The sequence below is a fragment of the Ricinus communis genome, chromosome 4 (genome assembly GCF_019578655.1).
Source record: "Ricinus communis isolate WT05 ecotype wild-type chromosome 4, ASM1957865v1, whole genome shotgun sequence".
Lineage (NCBI taxonomy): Eukaryota > Viridiplantae > Streptophyta > Magnoliopsida > Malpighiales > Euphorbiaceae > Ricinus > Ricinus communis.
Window position 1 is genome coordinate 9,375,039 of NC_063259.1, and position 22,806 is coordinate 9,397,844.

Here is a 22,806-nt window from a genome sequence, read left to right on the forward strand (position 1 = left end):
ACTCATTATTCTAAAATCCATTCAAAATCACCCTTGAGTAATGATGTGCGTAGAATACACACATCTAAATGGGGTTTGTAAGGCTGATTTTATGTACATTTAGATGTGAATTGGTCCCAATACTCACCCTATGCATCTATTTGTGTGCATTAGGTCCAAAAGAAGTCAAATAGTGATAAAGGGAAGAATTGGAGCAGAATTGGAAGTCAAAGTTGCTGAAACAAGTCAAGTTCATGCATGAGGAAGCTGAACACGGCCGTGTTGGTTTTAACACTAGCCGTGTTCCCAACACGTTCTGGAGAGCAAGTCGTGTTCCCAACACGGGCACCAAAATGGGCCATGTTTGCGGCAGCTGGACGAATTAATTAAAAAGAAATAAAAGAGGGAAACGCGAAAAAAAAAAAAGGGAGGACGTCCCAAACTCTATTATTTCTCTCTCTAAGGGTTTTCTGAGCTGGAACTAAGGAAAAAGGAGACTTGGACCAAGGTTTCAATTGGATTCTCTTTGAAGATTGAAGATTGGGCGAGGTTCATTGATTAGTTTCAATTCGAGCAAGAGGAACAAGAATCGATTCAAGATTGGGCAAGAGGAATTGGAGCTGTTTACTCTCATCCAAGGGTGTATTCGGGTTTATCTACCTTTACTCATTGTTGTAATTGAATTCTTGTGGGTTTTGATAATGAACATGATTAGCTAAACTTGTTAACCCATTAGGGGTTCTTTATCTAGGGAATTTTGTACTTAACTTTTGAATTGAATGTATTGATTTTCAATATTGGTTTGCAATGGAAGTGCTTATTGATTTGTTCTTCATATCTTGTTAAATGATTATTGGAATTTGAATGTTCTTGTGAAAGACGTTTAGGTTTGGATTGTCCTTTGCAACCTAGAATTGAATTCGCCTAGAGATAAGGTGTTCATTCTACCGGATTGAGAATTAACAACTCTCAATAGTGTTAAATGGTACATAATGCTAATTTGGATAATTAGAGTTAGGAAGAGATTTCAACCTAATTAATCTAAGTTAAGATGTTAGTGTCCTTGAGAAAGGCGTTAATTGCATATAGATTTTTCCACGGAAATTGAATTCAATCAATCAATTCCATCTTTAGTTTCCATTCCCTGGATACAAGAATTCCCAAGGGGTTATTCCTTAACTTGAATTAATCCTTCTCTAGTAGCCGTAGTTAGATAACAATTAGAGTAGCTTTAGTTCATTTCATATTTAGCATTCAACGCCATTTTTAAGATTAGATAACAGAGAAGATTGAGTAGGTTTAGATTCACACATTTTTTAGGGAATACGACACTTGGTACTCACCGTTAGCTATACTCCACCGATAGATACACTGCCTTAGGTCTTAGTCTTGCTTTAGGATTTACCGCTATCAAGTAAGGGATTCCAGGACTAGTAAGAAAAAGAAGAACTTGTGAGCCTTGAAAACACCTCCCTTATGTCTTTCTCTTATCTATTTCTTTCTCCCACTTCTCATTTGGGCTTTTCTATCTTGCATAAATTTTTATATTTCACTTATAAGGTTTTTGATTAAATTTTAAACATCAAGATAAAATCTTAGAAAGTATTAAAGGAATGAACTTCAAGCATATTTCATTGGTTTAAAATCCATTTCCTGAACTTATAGAATTAGATCATCATAATATCTAGTTTCTATGAATGAGCTTCATCATTTCTAGCATCATAGCATTAGTTGTCTAAGTTTTAATCTCTACTTAGCATATTATATTTCTATCACACTTTAAAAGTTAGTGTGCTTATACTTTTTTGTTAAAATCATTTTAAAAAAGAAATCATATTTTAGTAATTAGAGGAACATTGGTGATTTTAAAAAAAGTTTCTAATATTTTTTCAGAACTCTAGTATATCCCCCCTCCCCAATTCTACTTTTGGAAGACCCTACGATATATTAGTAGATATTTGACTTTTCATATATAAATGTAACTAATGTATCTCTTTCATAAAGGATTTCTCTATATTAGCCTTGAACGATTGCTTCCGGAGTGGCCAAATAAGGCTCAATGGATCTTATTAATATAGAACCAATGTGAATAATTATAACTTACACTTGGTATTAGAGTAGGTGCACCAAGCTTACACTTGGTATTATAGTAGGTGTCACTTGCTAATACTTAACATCCTTAAGAAAAGATCCTACAACTAGGGTTGATTCTCTAATACCTGAACGACAATCTATAACTAGAACTTCTCCATTCAATAAAACTAACTATTCATTTTAGGAAGTTACTATGAGAAACTTCATTCAGTCTTGTGATATTGACGCTTGGAGAAATATCCTTGAAGGACCTAGGATCCTTAAAAAATAAGTAAATAAAATCCAAGTTCCTAAGAATCAGAATACAAAAAAAGCTTGTTGGAAACTAATCCAACTAAATGCTAAAGCCATAAATATCCTACGTTGTGCTCTAGATCCAGTTGAGTACAATAGGACATCATCTTGCTCATCAGCTGAGCAAATACGAAAAATCTTCGAGTGACTTATAGAGGAACTAGTTAGGTTAAAGAATCAAAAATCAATATTATTGTGCATGACTATAAAATGAAAAAGTTGAGATCTAATGAGAACACAGCTAAGTGAATGTATTGTTAATAAGGTAAAGTCACTTGGTAAGTATATTACCGTAGCTGATCAAATGAAAAAGCTTTTAATATCTCTACCAAAAGCTTGGGAATCTAAGGTTACTATACTTACGGAATCAAAGGAGTTCAACATCTACACCTATGATGAACTGATTGGATCTCTTCAAACTAGAAATGTTAATCTCCAAACGAGATGCAGATGAGAATCCATAATCAGATGACAGGAAGAAAAAGGGGATAGCCCTTCATTTAAATTCAAGTGACTACAGCACAAGCACTAATGATGATAATGGCTGCTTTAGCAAAGAAGATGAAAAGGTTTTTCAGGAAAGAAAGAAGGAGATCTAGAAGACCATATAAGAAACCTCCCTCACCAAAAAGAGACTTTGCTAAGAAAGGATCATCTGATCTAGTGTCCTATGAATGTAAGAAACCTGGACACATGAAGCTCAATTGTCCAGTATATAATAAGAAGACCAAAAAGAAAGGAAAAACAGCATTAGCCACCTGGACTGGTAGTAAAGGTTCTACATCAGACGAAAATGAAAAGTCAGACAGAACAAAGTAGCTAACTTATGTCTTATGGCAAAGTTAGACAAACAATCTGAATCAAAAGCCAAAGATGAGGTAAATGAATCTAGACCCGTAAATGGAGATAAAATGCTTGATACTTGTGCTGAAATACATAGAAAGCTGAAAATTCTGAGAAAGAAGTACTTAAATCTGGAATCTAAGTTTTATAAATTGAATGCTCATCATGAAAATTATCAAGGAACACAGAATCGCATTGCATATTGAGAATATGAAAAATGAACCTTTGCTTGCTAGGGTTAAAAGTCCAAGTAAGGATTTATCTGTTGCTCTTAAGCACAATGAATAATTTTGAACAAAATGAAATAATCAAATATAAGAACGAAAAGCAAAAGGAGATCATAAACTTAGATAGGTCAATTATGGATCGACTAAATCTAGAAAGAGCAAATATGATTGGATATTGTGAGGACCTTAAAAAGGATATAGGTTCATAAAAAGAGAAAATTCTCCTGTTTTAGTGGTGACAAAAATAGGTATTAGGTATACAAGTATTTCAGATCGGAAAACCCAAATTTACTTTCATACTAAAGTGTGATTACATTTTATATTTTCATGAGTAATTTTAATCTTTAACAAGATTTCAAAAATATATAAAATATAATTTTAATATGTAGTACTTTCAATATAAAAACACTTTATTAAATGTGTAATATCGTAATAAAAAAATATAACACTAAATGAAAAAATATAATTAAAATAAATAAATAATAATAAATTACTAATAATAATATAATATGATAAAGAGATGAAATATAATAAAAGAAAAAATATTATCTATATAGTGTCCGAACACAGCTTTTTAACATTTAAAACAGAAAAGAATTTGTTGCGCCCACATGTAATACGTGCTTGGGTAAAATCAGCACTAGAGTCCATACCAACCAAACTAGGGATTAGTTCTTAAATCAATAACTATGAAAACTATTTAATTCAAGTCAAAACATTGTTGCCCAGAAGTATATTCGTTGCTTGGCATTCATATAATTCTGTATTCTAGAATCACTTGAGCAACTTTTTCGATCCCTCTACTAAACTACAAATGAGCGTCCAACACCCATTATATAAGATAAACTAAAAAGTACCAAAAATAGACACAGTCCAGCTCCTCTGACCATAATTATTCATATATACACGAGCGATGATCACTATGAACGACCTCATTTTGGCCGAGAAAGAAACTTTGATTACCATGAACATAAGAAAGTCGGTAGTTAGAACCATCAGGCTTCCCAGATGCCGATCTCTTGATTCCGATAACTAGAGTCTAGCTCAGCGTGTCACAAGCCAGCCTGGTTTGAATAGGACATCTTGCTTAAAGTTCCGGCCTTTGACAGAAGTGGACTCACCTTGACGCCGGTAACACTGTAACAATGGCAAGATACAAGTTTTAGACAATCAAACAATAAGACTTTGCCATGACATTTGCATCAAGTGGCAATAAGAACCGGTGAATGCGAAGTTCACTTGACCAACCTTAATGCTTCTGGCACATGGCGGAAAACTAAATTCAAGTCTCACCTCACATAAGCTATTACTAGTCAACGGCGTGACTGCTTTATATTTTTCTGCTTGAACTATGCACAGCTTGCATGTTACAACCAGAAGATGGAGGATAAGAATTTACAGGATCTTGGAGCTAGCTGGAACAAACATGTCAAATCCTATAGCTAACTGGGGCCCAAGTGCTGTTCTTAAATCTTAATCTACATGTCTTCCCTATTCCTCACTAATGGCCGAACAGACCCCAGGTTGGAATTAGGGCACGGGCTTTTGTGCGAGCGTATGATAATAGATCGAAAGCCATGTCAAGGTTTTAGAGCAGAATTCCAAAAAGAGTTTATGCTAAAAGAATTAGTGGTAAATTATTCTAAAGAGCAATGGTTACTAAACTTTGCATTAATTTTCATTATGGTCATATATAACTTCAATTGTTGCCTTAAGATCACTGTAACTTCAGTTTTAAAGCAGTCAAACCATTCTCCTGATTCTGGCAAAAAATATCAAAAATCTGATGCATCTCTTCGAAGTTGATTACAGAGCAATAAATAAATGAATAAATTGGCTTCTATATCATGTTTGATTTTCAATGAGATTCTTGCTGGAACTTCATGGGCATTAGATAAGCCTAATGGCAACAAAAGTAAAGTTAAAAGACCATATTGCAACAAATTGAAAGTTTAGCGACCAAATAATTTACCAAGAGGACGAATTAGTAAAAGAAAGAAAAAGGAAGCAAACAAGATGAGTAAGAAAAACTTTCATGGACTTGAAGTTGAAAGTCTTAACTAGAAGGAAAAGTATGATGAAATCATCCACTGTGAAAATGTTGATATGATAATAGCTAGAAGTGTACCGAGTTGTAAATTACTCATTCAGGAATATCAAGGTAAATATCGGGTGACTTAATTTTACACCATATATGCTCAAAGAATTTTTCTAACAGTAAGAACACATTGGTAAATGGTAATTTTGAAAAATTGGAGCAATCTTCAAAGTGAGTCAGCATAAGGGATAATCAGCTTTAAGGAATTTTAGATGCCAGGATTTCCAGACCCCCTTTATGACTGACTATCAAAGATTATAACAAGACTTATAAGGAAATGCAAAATGATAACTAACCTTGTAACAGACAACAGTATCATCTGGGTACATAGCAAAAAGTTTAGTTCCAAGGCGTGCATGACAGGAATCACAAAGGCTCTCATCATTAATCTGCACATGTCGTGATCTTTCCTCCATTCTTGCAAGTCTTGCATCAACATTTATAGCACGAGATAGATTATGCACAATCTGGAAAGCACAGTACAGATAAAGGATAGGCCCTAAATTTCAGCAAGTTGAGAGAGAATATGTAGTAGATGGGTTAAATGCATTGTATAACCTTACCAACTAATAATTTTACTATAGTAGCTACAGCCAAACATGCATTTACATGCATAAGTGTTAATTGGATAAATAATGGTCCAAGCATGACTGCAGCAATGTAATAGAAGGAACAATGATGCATGATAGATATAGAGTAACCTTTTTACAATTAAATTTGAGAAAGAGTATCACAGGTTTTCAGATCTGAGATTTTAATTAGCAAGGAAATGACAGAAAAAAACTCCTACGTATCACACCTACAAGCACTTGAGAATCACATCTGAGAAAATGTTCCTTCAGAATTGCCAAAAGCATACTTCCTCAGACACAAAAACCTCAATGGCTACGTTGCTTTTATTGGAATCATTAATTGTGTGCTTAGAACTTGTACAAAAGATCTTGTATATATATATATTGAACTCTTTAACCATATCAAATATCAATCATACAATCAATTATTCCTTGATTTTCTCCAAATCAACTAATAAATAATTCAGTCAATTGCTTCATATATGTGATAATATAGATATAATTTGCTTTCACCAAAATAAGGGAAGTGTATGCTCTACAGTACTTGATGGTATGCTACAAGTGAATATTTGCGAAAAGAAATGAATCAGCATTTTTAGGATGACGGAACCCTTAATTCAGCTCATAAAATGTCTTTTTGGGAGCTAGGGCAAATGCATCTCAAGTACACCAACTAGTAGGTATGAGAGGATTAATGTCAGATCCACAAATGGGAGAAAATCGAGTTACTTGGGTCCTGGAGGATCGACAAGGCAAACTAGATCCAAACACAACAGCCTTGGTGGCTGCATTTCTTTCTTTACTTGTGCATTTAGACTTATAGAAATGATCCATATTTATAACAAAGGCTTCCACCATGAAAGGTAAAATCAAATTGCATAATCTACAAATCTTTAGTATACTCCAATAAAATACATAGTTCACTATCAGTTGCTAATTATAAAGTGATATTGATATTATTTGTCTCACAAATCTGGAAAACAGATACACTTGCCAAAAAGGGAAATCAAAGTATTTATGAAAGTAACGAGCAAGGATATGACGTCTTTCATATAATCTATGGCCAAGAAAAGATAGTAAAAGGATTAAAAACACAAGGGAGGAAATGTGTAACTCTTCTTTTAAATATAACTATTTATCCAATTTCACATATCACCACCACTCATGCAGTCCTGACTTAATATCTTGTTGTGGATTTCATGTTTGTTGCTCAAGTTAACATGTAATAAGAGATAGGAAGGCTCTTGAGAGAAAGAATTATAGTCTCCTTTTATTGTAAATTATAGATAGTGTTTTATCAAAAATCTTAGATTAGGATATTGGAGGAAATAAAATTAGCTGTTATCATGCTATATCTGATTTTTAGGACCATTTAGTGAATATCCTTTAACTCATTAAAACAATTACTAGAAGACATTAACCTAATATACATAAAATGTAGGTCACAAATCAAAACAAACCATTGACTTATTGGGTAATCAAACAATAGATCAATGCCTCAAAGCAGGAAACTTCTCAGAATTCATTACTCGCAAATGAAACTATTATCTAAAGTTTTACATTTCTCAAGTCGCAGTGGATGGAGATCCACAGGGATATTCAAAAACAAGCAAAAAGAAATCTTCAAGTTTGATGTTTTATCACAGTATTCAATAGGATATAATAGTGCAATCTGGACTTTATGCTGCCCAGTCGTCCATTAAATGTTTTGGATAGGTCATGGGATTAGAATCAGAGCTAGAAGATAAATGAATTCAACAATGATAAGAAATCCTCATCAAATTTCAAATAAAGGATCTTACTTGTCCTTGACAATGATGATGCAGCCGAGCCCTCAACATTCGCAGTATTGTATCTGACGCAAGTTGAAGAGGCATTTCTGGAGACAATGTCTGCAATTTAAAAGCTTATTTCTCAAGAAGAAATCTGGGGGAAAAATGGAAGAAACACAATAACAAAAAAATGATAAAACATTATCTGATTGTTCTAGCAAAGTGTCTCTGCAGAGTCATATAAGAAGGGGAAATCTATCCATTTGAACTTTAAGGAAATTGAAAAGAATGATGCTAAGACTATAATGTTGACCACCTTCAGGGGAATAATTACAACTCCACCAATGATAAATTGCAAGATTTATAGTACGCAAATATGTAGGCAGATGCATTTCCCTCGACATATATCAAATATCATGAGTAGTGGCCATTTGACAAGCTAAGATGTCGCTTAGCCTGATGTGTTTGTTCAAACACAGATGGACCTGAGACTGGGATTGGCCAGTGAAAGACAGGTTTGCAAGCAAGGAAGATGCTTTGACACAATCTGAACACAGCAATTTCAACAGTAAAACAAAAAATTCAGAGTTGCACTAGCAGTAACACATTATTGTATATAAATATGTTTCAGACAGGAAAATTTCTACATTAACCAGTGAGAAAATTTCATAATTTGCTTTAGGTTAACCAAAAAAATTCCTCATCAGTTTTTCTTCAGTCCCAGAAGCACTATATAAACAACAATTCTACTCCTGAAATAAGGTCACGATTTGGTTAAAATCTTTTATGCATTGAAGACTATGATGAGTAATGTGCCTTACTGTTTGCCCAAACATGATCATCCTCTCCTTCTGCCATTTTTAATCATTCCAAACAAAGACAACCAGCAGAACAAAAACTAAAGACCTAAAGAGGATAGGAGAAATTTTTTAAGAAAAAGATGGATTGGAGGAAACATTTATGCCAACAGATATGTCTTTCTGCATTGTACATGAAGCATCACGAATCATCTATTTCAAGACATGCACTGCAGATCATTTAAAATCTTGAAAGTTCTTAAGAAATGAAGAAAGAACAGAGAGTGAAGGATAAGGGGATGATGGACAAAGTTATAAGAATTATTTCTGCATTGCAATGAGGATCATGAATCATCCGTTTCAAGACATGAACTTGAGATCATTCCTGTGGTTTCATTTTTTCTTGCAATTAAATAACCTATCAGCTATTATCATTACAACTTTATGATGGAATATACAAAAATGAACTTTCAATAACAGAATCATTTTGTATATGATTTACTATTTGACCAATTAGCAGGATACTCTAAAAGTATTATAATTAATTTTAAATATATTTCTTTTATTCGTAGTAAGATTAGAAAATAAATATATTAATTTATTTGTATGCTAAATCATTGAATAAATGATTTTATTTTTGAAAATTAGTATCACATTAATGTTAAATCATGATATCAAAATACAAAAAAAAATAATAATAATAATAAATCACAGGATACTTTATCCAAAAAAAAAAACCACAACTATTTAAGTGCAAAAGCATCAAATTACATGATGCTTTTCTGTACATTTCCTTCATTTTCCTTAAAGTTCTTGAAAACTGATGGGAGAAAAGAATTAGTAAAGGATAAGGAATGACAAACAAAGTGTATAAGAAGCATTTCTAATTGTAAATTAGACCCGCTACCTAAGTCAAATCTACCAACCAAAGAGAGGAAGAAAAGAGTAAGAAAAAGAAAAGGCAAGACTGATTTAGCTAGCATTTGGTAGAACTAAGAAAATAAGTGCTAAATCTTAAGTGTCAAATATAAAAAGATATATATATATATATATATATATATATAATTTTCAAGTACTGAATCTAATCAATCTGAATGATAATTGTAACTGCAAATCATTAATTGGACATTTGATTTGACATGTTGATTTTTATAATTTAGTCATCAAATATATCTTTGAAATTACTTAAAAAATGAAAAGTTTAGAAGTAACGATCATATAATGAAAATGATTTTTCTCATAAACATATAAAATCAAGAGAATAAAGTTAATAAAAATTTAAGGGTATGCTAACAGCATAAAAGTCAAATAAAGAATTTTTGGTTTGTTAGCGATAATTTAAAGATGTATTAAAAGCATAAAAGTTACTCTACTAAAAATAATAGAAAAAATTGATAACTTAGCATTTTAAATAGAAATTTTAAGTTAATTATTCGGACTTATTATAGAAAGTGGTTTTTAATTTAATAAAGACTTGCATTAGGTCCATATTATATATCAAACCATTTTAGAAGTATAAGTGCTAAGGATTTTAGTATTAAGGATTATCAAAAACCCACATACTATCATTTGCAAAATAGAGAATTTTTGAACAATTTAGAAAAAGAAAAAAAATAGACAACAAAATTAAAGTTTTACCCTAGAACACTTTTTAATAGAATAAACCTATTGGGACAAGTATAAAAAGTATCATGTGGTTTCACGATTTGACAATTTTCAGTATATATTTTTTTTTAAGACAAAAAGAGGTACGTCATTAAAAATCATAACAAAAAGAAGTATCTCACCATTAAAAAATACTGATTCGTAAGAATTCAGCCATCTTCATTCCGATCAGTCATTATTATCATAATGTTTGTATTTAATAATATGAGTTTAGAGTTTAACAACCTAAATCATTGTTGTTTGACCGTCCAATCGATCTCATCGGATTAGTAAATTTTAAACTGCGACTTGATATTCAAACAACAAAATTATAAGTTATTAAGCTCTAAAATTATGTTATCAGGCACGGGCAATATGATAATGATAGCTTATCGAAGTGGAGATAATTAAATCCTTACAGATTGAAATTTTTTAATGGTGAGATACCTTATTTTGTCACAACTTGTAACCATATACATTTCTTTGTCTAAAAAAATAACACAAATTAAGAACTGTAAAACAGTAAAACCACAAGGTACCTTTTCATACTTATCTCTAAAGTATTTCTTAACTGAAACAACTAAATAATCATCTTTATCCTCTCGTACAAGTTTTGCATAATAAGAATCTAATATTCAGGGTTGCAAGAGAAAATAAACTGCATACATGTGCACAAAAAACAAAAACATCTTATCATGCTCTATCTTCTCTGGAAATAAGAGTTTGCCATCAAGTAATTATCAAGAAGAATCAATGATGATTAAGCAAGCCATGATATGCTGAGAGGCAGAGAAGTTTTAGAGGACCCAAAATTCTTCGACTCAAAAGGAAGCAATTAAACACAAAGCAAATTAAGTATATATTACAGTATTCCAATGTTTTACTAATTAATTTCCTATTTAGCTATTGTAGGTGATTCTTAGGATCATTAAGTTTTCCTTAATTGTCTTTCTTAATAATTTGCTAGTTAATTTCCTATTTAGTTATTATAGGTAATTCTTAGGATCTTCCCTGAGTTATTTATTCCTAATTATGGAAAGTAGGTCTTAAAAGTTAGAGGCTAGCCTACCCTCTCTTGTAAATATTTAAACAATAAGAAATTTCTTCAAGGTTGTGAACTCCTAAAGTTCAGAGATCGCAAGGTTCTCTCTAAGCCATTAAGTGTAATTCAAGATAGGTCGAAAAGGTAGAAATTCCAGCACACAATCTTCGCCTTCTTTTGATCATGTGGTGAATCATAGACATATAACCCAATCCCAAACGCAGGACCATAACAACTTGGTATCGAAGCCTACCATTATGGGTGATTTACGAAGTTTACAGCAACAGTTGGAGGAATTATAAAAATGTATCAAGATGACAAATTACGTACAGCTGAAGAGATGGCTCGTAGCGACAAAGACTTGAATGAGAAATTGGAGGGTCTGTCCCAAGAAATTGCAGTAGTCAAGTCAGCATGGTAGAGTATAGGAGGATAGCAGTATAAGTAGAGGCAGTATTGACAAGCCGACAACGAAAAGTAATAGTGTCGGCTGAGCTAAGGTAGTTCTTCTGTTCCAAGGTATTCCAAACTGGACTTTCCTTGTTATAGTGGTCAAGATGACCCTCTAGGCTGGTTAAACAAGTGAGAACATTTTTTTGTCACCAGCACACCTCTGAGGAAGATAAAGTGGCTTAGCATCTTTTCATCTAGAGCTGACATGCAATTATGTTTTTTAAAGTTGAAAAAAGAGCGCCCTTACTTGAGTTGGGATGATTTTAAGCAACAATGCAATCTAAGATTTGGCCCGCCTATTCACAATAATAAATTTGGAGAATTAGCAAAGCTAAAACAAGATGGGACAGTACGGAGTATCAACGTTTATTTGTGCAACTTGCAGCACGTGCAAACCCTCTAACCACAGAACAGGAGGTGCAGTTATTCATTAGTGGTTTGCAAGATTATATTACAGTAGAGACAGAGATTCAACACCCAAAAGACCTGATAGTGCAATGAGTTTGGCCTGCTTGTATGAGATGCGAGGAGGGTGGCGAAATAATAGCCTTCCACCTATGCAACAAAACATCAACACCACCACTCCAGCTAGGCCACCAATGGTGAAATGTCTCACCAAGGCAGAGATGGAAGAAAGGCGAAGTAAAAGGCTCTGTTTCAACTGTGAGGAACAGTAACATAAAAGGTCATCAATGCACAAGGTTGTTCTCCATGCAAATGTAGGAAAATAATGAACAACCCGAGGATGGATGGGACTACAATGAGGTAAAATTGGAGCCTAAAAGTTCTATCTATGCTAATACAGGCATATATGCTCCATAGACTACGAGTTAAGAACTGCATAGAGAGGGAGAGGTGAATTTTCTACAGCAGCAGCAGTTCTCTTTGCACTTGACGAGAAGTGCATTTATGAGGGAGGGAGTGATATTACAGTATTCCAATGTTTTACTAATTAATTTCCTACTTAGCTATTATAGGTGATTCTTAGGATCATTAAGTTTTCCTTAATTATCCTGCTTAATATTTTGCTAGTAATTTCCTATTTAGTTATTATAGGTAAATCTTAGGATCTTATATAAGTTTTCCTTAACTGTTTGATCCTAATTATGGCAAGTAGAGTTTAAGGGTTAGAGGCTAGCCTACACTCTTTTGTAACTATTTAAATGTTATTTTTCTTATGAAATAAAGCAAGCAAAAATTTCTTCAAGTTTGTGAGCTCCTAAAGTTCAGAGATCGTAGGGTTCTCTCTAATGAGCTCTTAAGTGTAATTCAACATAGGTCGAAAAGGTAGAAGTTCCAGCAAATACTCTTCACCTTCTTTTGATCCTGTGGTGAATCATAGGCCCATAACCCGATCCCAAATGCAAGACCATAACAATATCCAGCCCTTGTAATACTCAACTGGAGCTGTCAGTCCAAATTGGCAGGCATCAAACTTGTAAAACTAAGTTTCTTCACTATGAAAAGCAGTTTACTGCTTCAATTAGTGATAAGAAGCCTCTGAACTATACAAGCTTTTGAGTTTCTATTGAGCAGGGGTTTAATAGCAACAAATTAGTCCTAAATATGATCAAAATTCAATCTTTGAACAAGTACTAATACATACCTATCACAATAGGTACATTTAGAACTGTTTGGATTAAAGGATTTTATAAGTCTAGATTTAAACTAAATCTATCGTTTAACAAGCCAAAAGAGAGTCAAGATTTTATAATTAAGACTTCCCACCTAACCAGTGGGAAATTCCAAGTCCATTTTTCATGAATAATGGATTATTATCATATTCCTTTTATTTCAAGATGATGCCTGTTAATTCATCGATTTTAAGTTCAATCGAATAGTGAAATCTTTAAAATTCATTGATTTTATTATCCATAGATTTAATATTTATGGGTTTTGATTAAATCCATTAATCATAAATCCCCGAATCCAAAAAAGGCCTTAACATTGAGGCATCAATACCATTACTAACAAGTTAGATCCTTTTTCTTTATCCTTATTTTTCTCTTTTTCTTTCTTCTTTTTTCTTTTTTTCTTTTTCTTTTTGGAGAGGCGGGAGTGGGGAGGGCTGAATTAGTCTAAAGGATGTATTTGGTTTAATTGTTAGTAGCAGCTGATATGCTAGTTGTTGCTATTAGTTTAAGAAAAAAAAAACTGATTGTAAAAAAGATTAATTTAAAGTCATTTTGCTATTAAGTATTTTTAATAAGGATAATATAGCCCAAAAGAAAAGGAAATTCAAATCAGCTATCGGCTGATAGGAAAAAAACTTCAAAATAGAGCCGATAGAATCAGCAACTATTAAGTATTCTATCAGCTAAAAGCTCTGAAATTTTAATTTAACAAACGAACATGGTTAGCTATTGCAAGCCAAACAGCTATCAATTAGCTCCAACAGCTCAAGCAAACATCCCCTTGTCAATCTTGGATGTTTGTACACATGATATTATGTATGTTTAAGAGAAACACACAGAGGAATGGTTGGTTTGGTACCTCTAAAACTTGCAAAGGATCCAGTGATTCTCCATGGTTATGCAGAAGACGGACAGCAGCCTTAAACATAGGCTTTTTACCATTTTGTGGATCCAAATACATATCAAGTAACCTGAGATTATATGTAAGAAAACTGGCACAGAAGGTTTGGAGAAACAAACAACAATACGCAAGATAAAGAAAAGAACAAACTGCATATATGCATCAGGTCTGCCAATCTCTGCACAATATTGTTCAGCAGCATCACAGTCCTCCAGCTTCCTGAGATATTATTGTATGTTATTTTAAATATACCATAGTTCTTCATCCATATGAATCCACTAAATAAATAACAGAAAAATATAAGTTAAGTTCATGTGTTGCTAAATTCCTACATCCCCCAATCTTTTTTTGGTTGGCATTCCAAGCCACCATAATCAATATGAAATACATTCAGTTACAATTCTGGGTATTAGTTGTTTAGGCAGTTACCTTTTAAATTATGTTCAGTGTATTTTCCTTCGTAACTTCCATGTCATCATGTTAGGTAATTATCAAGTGGTGGGTAGTTTCTCTCTCATGTTAGGGAGTTATCAAACGAATGTTAAGCAAAAGTTGTTAGATGAAATAATAAGAAGAAAAATTTAAGTCAGGTTTTGAGTTCCCAAATCCAAAGAGATCATTTCGGTTCTCTCTCAAAATGAGCTTTTATTTCAGAATTAAACACAGGGCATAAAAGTAAGAAATCCCATAAATACAATTGGAAAATCAATCCAAACTGATTTCTCAATAACCACCCTATAACTAGATCCTTGAGTCAGGACAGTAGAATTCGACTGAGATATGCTAAGCACATAAAAAGAGGTTGATTTTTCTATAAGATGTTTAGTGTTAGAAAAAAGAGACAAAAGAGAGAGAGAGAGAGAGAGAGAAGGTTACAAAATAAATATTCCCAGAAAACAACGAACATGCAGATAAATAAGCACAATAACAAAATATCCAAAATTTGTATTTTTTATTCAAATAAGGAGCTACCAGCACCTTAGATTAACTGGTGCAAAATGAAAGCCCAGTTGATTCATTACTGGCTGAAAGAAGTGCGGGCAAAGGGAGGCTAAAAATGATCAACTGTGAGGCCTAAGATGGGCATTGTGCATCAAATTTGCTCAATAAATAATATGCGACATTTTTAACATATTCAGGGAAAATGAGATATTTTCCATGCAATTACATTTGAGTATTTTCAAAGGAAATACAACATAACCAGATCAAATCACTTAACCTGACCAATTACTTGTCTCACTAGTCTTTCTCAGTTGAGTCTCTAGTGACATTTCTTAGTTATGTCTCATTGATACAGCAGCTAAAGTTCGTTTCTACCCTAGGCACTTAAACTAATATATGAAAAAGGTGATCATTAGTTACAGGCAATGGTATCTAAAAGAAGATCTGAAGCTTACAGGGCCAGAATTTGGAGCACCAATGTCTCTTGTCCTAATTTTCTGTATAGAATGGCCTGTCAAATAGAAACTAAAATGTCAATCAGTAACCCAGAAGCAAGAAAAACCATAGTGCAATCTAGAAGCATGAATGTCATCCACAGTTTCTAAGAGCAAACAGATGAAAAAACACCAATAACAAAGTTAGGACCCTCAATAATGTGCATGCTAAAAAAAATTTCATTAGTAATCAAACAAGTCAAAGGCTACAGAAAAACAAAACAAAGATGTTTCTGACCTTTTCAAGCCATAGTTCTGATCCTTCAATCAAGTCAAGGACCTCTTCTGGATCATACAAGTCTGATGATAGTAAGAATATCTGTAACCTTTCTCGTACAGGGCTTTGAAAAATTGAATTTCTACCAAAATCAGAAAATTTTGCCACATCCACCCTTTCATCATCAGGGTTCTCAGAAGCACTTTCCAACGTGAAGGATTCAATTGCCGACTTTGCAAGTGAGAGAGCATATAGTGTGTGGAACTGGATATCAGTAGATTCTTGATCTTCAATCAACCATTGGAGATACCTGACATACAGAAAGCAACGCCTTAAGGAGAAAATTAAAGCAGAAGATCCGGCCAAAAAGTAACTAGTTAAACTGAAAAGTAGTAATATATAGACTGATTCAGATATAGCCAAATTTAATGCATATTCTGAAGCAGGACTACCTTCTACAACCAGTGATTGAGCTAATCTGATATAAAATGTATTGGAGATTTACAAGAAGAATAACATATGGAAGTTTGGCAAATAAACATGAAACCTAAAAAATTAGGCCACATAATTAACTACCAAGTTGAAGGGAAGAAACTAACTACCAAAGATTGTCTTCCTGCTCATAAGACCTACAACATTTCAAGCAATTAAACAATCATAAAGCCACCATTTATAAGCATATGGACAATGTACCTTTGTAAAATTTCAACCTTTTTTGGATCAATAGCAGCAATCACTTCATCTGCAACAGAAGAACTGAAAATTTGGCTCACTTGGAAACAAAAGTTAAGGAAAATAATAACTACCACGCAGGAAAGATAAATCTTAAAAATTTCATATCCAGTTAATAAATAGGCACTCAATTATGCCTAAATTTTACAAGATCATGACGCATACATACTAAGAAAATGAAGAAGGAAACAAAAAGTTAGCCTCTAGCTAAGACATTACAAAAAGAAAAAAGATCTTTTGTGTTTTATATTAAAAGATTTGCAGGTATATAAAGTGCAAGAACTACAGAGATGTGTTACTTAGTATTTTAAACATTATTTAATGGCATTTGTCATAATCCAATTCAACTTAGCACCCAAGATTACTTTAAGAAACAAAGAGTTATAATGCAGGCAACATTGAGAAGCATCCCCAAGAGACTGGTACAAGAGAAGGGTATCAGCAGAATTCTACAAACCACATAACTTGGATAAAATTGAACTTGGAACACATTCTGTTTGGTAGCAGATCCATTAATGATGAGCCACATAGTGTATTCAGCAATTAATATTCATAACAAGGGGCAAATACCAAATAAATTGGCACACAAATAAGAAGGAACTGAAATTCAGTGTCATCAGAATTTTCTGAAAACCACGGCCAACCTGGTGAAAGGTGATTTACTCTTTTCTTTGAAGTCAAAACTTCAACTGCAAGCACTGGATTAATATCTGCAATCTAAGAGAAGAAACCAGAATCTGAATTAGCCACTAGCTTCCAAAACTAAGTCTGTACAAAGCACTGAAGCTCAAACATTACATACCCATCCAAGGTGCTGCAAAACCAAATCCTGATCGGACAACTCCTCTAGAATTTTTGATGCCTCAATTGCAGTAATCTCTTTACCAGACAGAATATTTGTATTGCCCTCTTGTAAGTCAGACTCCACCACAGTATCTTCCCATAGACCAGAAGAATAGTTTCTTGCCAAAATGCGCCACATGGCAAGAGCCTTTGAACTCATCCCTTTACTCGCATATAAGAAGGCAAGCGTACGTAGATGTCCAGAGTCATCTAATAAAGTTTCTAACTCCTCCTGCACCGCCCATGGAAGTTGTACGGTCATCCTTCAAGCAAGCTCCTTACAACAGCCTATCTGTTTTGAAATGACTTTAGGCCTATAAACTAACTTGACATGATACAGCTCTCAATACAGTATTTCAAACCCAAAATAAATGGGATGGCTCAACTATAGGTACCATCAATGGCCACCTTTCAGGTTGTATAAATTGCTCTCAGAGAATAATATCAGTGTACTTCACCTAAAATTCAGATGCCAATAGCATTTCCATTTACAGTTTATGTTCAAAGAGGTAGACAATACCTAAATAAATAGTCACAGAATCGAAAGAGTAAACAAGAAACATATATCCCATGAAACAACACAAATCAATGATTTACCATCTATTTGAGGAAAAAGATTGAGGGCAAGGGATAGAGAGAGAGAGGGAGAGACAGACAGACAGACACACACACACATACAGACATACAGAACTAACAGAGGAGATTCCATCCTCTCTCCTCTTGTTTGGATTGTAGGAACATGCAAGGATAAAATGAAGAAAAAGGAAGGAGAAAAAGTAGGCCCATAGGTAATCAAAGTCTTAGAACATTTTCTCTCCCCTAATTTCCTGTTGCTCTAAACAAACTGTTTGCATCAGCCTCAACAGTTAACACCCAATTCTTGCCCCTATCTAAACCATAATGAAGATATCTTGAGAATAAGCACTGGCCTTTAAAGCCAAATGGCACTTTCAAGATACGGATAATTTCGCAACTTCTGCAGTTCAGAACTATTTTCGACTACTAATACTAATCAGAAGGATTGTGTAAAAGCAGGCAACAATCATAGACAATCTTGCTTTCCATTTCTCACAAATCAGAAGTTTCATATTTTCAATAAATAAGAACATCATCTTAATCAAATTAACCTATCTGTACCACTAACTCCTATATCACAGAAAGCAATCCTCAGGCCAAGATTATTGATGGGAAAGAAACTAAAATAGAATCAAGCAAAAGGGAAGTGGGGCATACCACAATACAGCTGTTTTCAGAAGATGCAAGCCTCTCCATATCATATACTCGGTCTAAGGCTCTATAAAGGTACATTAAAAGTGTGTCAACTCCCTCTCGTACAGACAAAGCCAACTCTTTCTCACGTGAAACTTCCAAATACCTGAAGTAAATAAATTTGACAGTGCAGGAACATTATCAATTAAAGGATAATAAAATACAACTATAACATGTGAATGTCCAATCAATAAGTGCGAACACCTGATGATGTGTTTGATTGCTGACTCCAGTAAATCAGATCTAGTCGGTGGATTCAATATAAAAGCATTATCTACTGAAGTATCTACACCTGCTTTCCTGAGAAAAATAGCTCTTTGGATAGCCATCAATCCATCATCTACAACATCTTCAAGAGGGGCAGGAGGAGGATGCAAACCCCAGTAACGGTTCCTAGGAACCTGAAAAGGTGAGTTCAATACTATGACTGCAAACACTTAGAGAACTTCAATAAACAATTAACATACTGTATACCAAAGCACACAAGGAGACTAGATATGGTCAATAACACATCATGTGATATCTAAGGCATTGCTTCACATTCACATAAATCCATGAGTACAGCATAAAGGTCTACATGCCAGGATAAACTGAATATCTTCTTCTTCTCCTCCATTCATTGACCTATATTTAATAAATCTTAAAGCAACTATCCTAGTCAGACACAGTAATTGATACTTCTGTGTGATAATGCACAGATGTAACAATATAAAGGAAATATAAAACCTAGAAAGTTTCTTTTACACTGGTCAACCACTAGCCTCGTCAATTCAAGATTCCACTTTTTATTTTCATACAAATCTGTTACTGAAGGACTTTTAAATGCCTAAAACTTTCATTCTTCAGATACTTAAAAAGGATTTAAGAACATGGAGAAACTGAAACATAACAAAGGAAAAGAAGTGCTACGAGTTGCACTATTTCTTTTTCGTATTAACTATTATTAAGGGACTTGTTGATACTTAATTATCTTTGTTCTTAGACACTTAATTTATTGTTCTTTTTAATACTTACTGATGATAAATTTCATTTGAATAAATGACATTTTTAAACATATACAATACCCTTAATTCTATTTTGTTTATGTTTACATGTTCCTCCATGTTTCTGTTTCCTATAAGTTTGAAAAATGTCATTTCGCCGTATCCATTTCCATACTTTGCTTTTTCTGCTTCCGTGCTACATAGATTGTCCATGATGCAAAATCCAGTGAAGGCACTATTATCAACTGCTGTATCAGACTAAAGATCCCATTGGTCCATATCTCTATAACATCTATAATACATAGCAGTGAAGAATTCTTTAAGAATACAAGAGGAGATGTATTAGAAACTCCCTCTTTTAAGCACCGAGGTTATAAACTGCCCTCCTGAGAATTATGAACCATCAAAGAAATGCTAGAAGAATACATTTTGTGCAAAGCAAATTTTGGGCATCAAGCTAGCCTTTTTTTTAAAAGTTAGTGAATTTTCGATCATCCATTTCCTTATCACATTTAAAATCTATAGCAGGTATTGAGTACGTTGACATACTCTATGACAACCATATTCCGTAAGACCAAGATTAAAATGTACAACTGGATTACATACAAATGACACAGCTCCAATAAAGCTTATTATAAAATGACATACCAGCAGTGACCACCGGTTTGGATCTTGCATTATAAATGGAAATACTTCAGAAGGCTGCATAGTCTCTGACTGCAAAAAGTGATTCACTGCTTCCTCAAATTGCAAGTCGAAAAGCAAGAGGAAACCCACTTGAGCATGAACAAAAGATAGCATTTCATTTGACATTTCACCTTCAGACTCGAGCTCCTCCAACAAGGAGATGGCTTCCTTGAAGTTTTTCTTTCTCAATAGATCTTTGATTTGTTCTTCACAAGACACTTTTGAGTAGCAGAAAACCTAGCAATAATTAACAAAACATAATACTCCATCAACCATTCTCATTGAAAATGGCCACATCAAAAGTACTAGAGTAGCAAGTCTGAAAACAGGATATCAATCATTTACGAGAGTAAAGCCACTAAAATTTTTGGCATCCTTAATACTGAGTGTAGAATCTTAAGAAGAAAAATTCTAATCCAGTAACAACAAGAGTACAAACGGCAAAAATATGTTCAAAGCTTTAAGCAAAGAAAAGAAAACCAGTCACTAAGAAGTAGAATACTAGAATAATTTAAAAATTATAAAAACAGATAAAAGAGATCCTACAACATAAATTTAGAGAGCATTTGCACACCTTGGTGGTTGTCGCAGCAATAATAAGTTTTCCATCCCCACATTCCTCATTGGCAACAACGCATGGTCCAACTCCTTCGGCACCAAAAATAAGAGTCTGAATACAACTGCCTGATCTCTTATTATATAACTCCATCTTCCCATCTCTGACAACCACCACACACGATGACAATTCCCCTACAGAATCAGGGCTATGACGAAAAATTAAACTCCCTCCAACAGGTTGTCCATGCTCATTAACAACAATTCCAACATTGTCTACTAACATTAGCACCTTCTTCTCTTTCCACAACAATTTAAGCTGTGGCGGGCTGCACAAATCCGGTAATGTAAATATTACACCACTTTGGCCAGTAATACAAGAAAACAAACTATACCCATTAACAGCACCCACGATTATCGAGTCATTAAGCCACACAATGGTCTTAACCCCATCAATACACTGTATCTCTTTCAAAACTGCAAAAGACCCATTTAAACTATCAATGTCTTTCTCATTCTTGGCAAGTCTATTAGTATTGTTACTGTTCCCAAAAACAAGCTGTACTAATATCAACCTTTTACCGATTACAACAGCAAATATATTGTTACTTCCATTTTGTTGTAAAGTTTGTTTTGTTTTAACTCCATTAGCTCTAATCCCACTTCCCAATTTATGCAAAATCCGCTGACTTGTACTTGAAGATTCCAAATTGGTAGCCAATAACTCAGTACCATCAAACTCACTGCTTCGAATTCTCTTACAAACAGCAGAAACACCCTTGAAAAATGTCATTTTTTTAACAGGCTGAAACAAAAGAGAATCCGCTAAAAACAAGGAACCATCAGAGAGTAAAAGAAGCTTCCCAACATCAGAGAGCACAAGAACTGATTCAATTGGAGAAGAATCAACAACAGAAACACTTCGAATAAAGGAAACGGAAGAAGTAGAAGAAGAATCGCTGAGATCGTTGTTACTGGAGAGCAAAATCAAGGATCCAGAGGAAGTGGCGATGTAGATTAGCGTTTGAGAATTTGAAATGGAAGAGATGGATAGAGATCGAATTGAACAGGCTGGGGAGTAAGTGGAGAGGTCTATGTTAGAATGAGGTTCAATTACTGTTCGAGAAGTAGAATCGGGCTTAGCCATGGAATTTTCTTTATCGCTGTTAGGGTTTTAAAGGAATTTAGAGAGTTATCACTTGGAGGTGAAGGCCATAGAACTGATTTTTGTTTTGTATTCAATTTGCTCTTCCTTCACAGCAACGGAAACCAGGTCATTGCTGCAGCCTCTTTTTTCTTTTTCCTTTCTTTTTTTGTCAAACTCAAGCCTTCCGCTGGCAAATTATAACAAGGACTTTGGACCGTGCAGGCAAAGGATCCCACAAATTTATAAAATACCAGTATAAAATTAAAATATAATTTAATAAATTCTTAATATCTAATATTAATTTATAATATTTTAAAAATAAATAACAAATTAATTTGTTTTAGATATTTTTTATTTTTCTAAAATTTGAAATTCTATTATTGTGATAATATAGAAATTATTTTAAAATATTTATTAATTAATTCTAATATTATATAAATTAATATTATCAATATAATAATTAAAAAATTAAATTATTAGTTAATAGGGTATTTAACAAAAGATTCATAGTTGTTGAGGAGACTATGAATGTTGTATTTGATGAGTCGAGTAAACTTGATCTTGGAAAATGTTCTTTTGATCGTTTT

General features: G+C 33.6%; 1 protein-coding gene across 1 annotated transcript; it reads right to left on the minus strand.

Moving 5' to 3' along the window:
- Nucleotides 1-4,105: 4,105 nt before the first annotated feature.
- LOC8263468 (vacuolar sorting protein 3) lies at nucleotides 4,106-22,449 on the minus strand. Its single transcript, XM_002523245.4, has 14 exons — nucleotides 21,092-22,449; nucleotides 20,479-20,754; nucleotides 19,052-19,248; nucleotides 18,812-18,953; nucleotides 17,538-17,810; nucleotides 17,380-17,452; nucleotides 16,697-16,745; nucleotides 16,025-16,313; nucleotides 15,748-15,803; nucleotides 14,501-14,569; nucleotides 14,309-14,420; nucleotides 7,910-7,999; nucleotides 5,832-6,002; nucleotides 4,106-4,574 (listed from the first exon to the last, which is right to left on the minus strand). Exons 1-14 carry the CDS (start codon nucleotides 22,217-22,219, stop codon nucleotides 4,482-4,484), a joined length of 3,018 nt encoding a protein of 1,005 aa, XP_002523291.2. The 5' UTR covers nucleotides 22,220-22,449; the 3' UTR covers nucleotides 4,106-4,481.
- Between the last annotated feature and the right edge of the window lie 357 nt (nucleotides 22,450-22,806).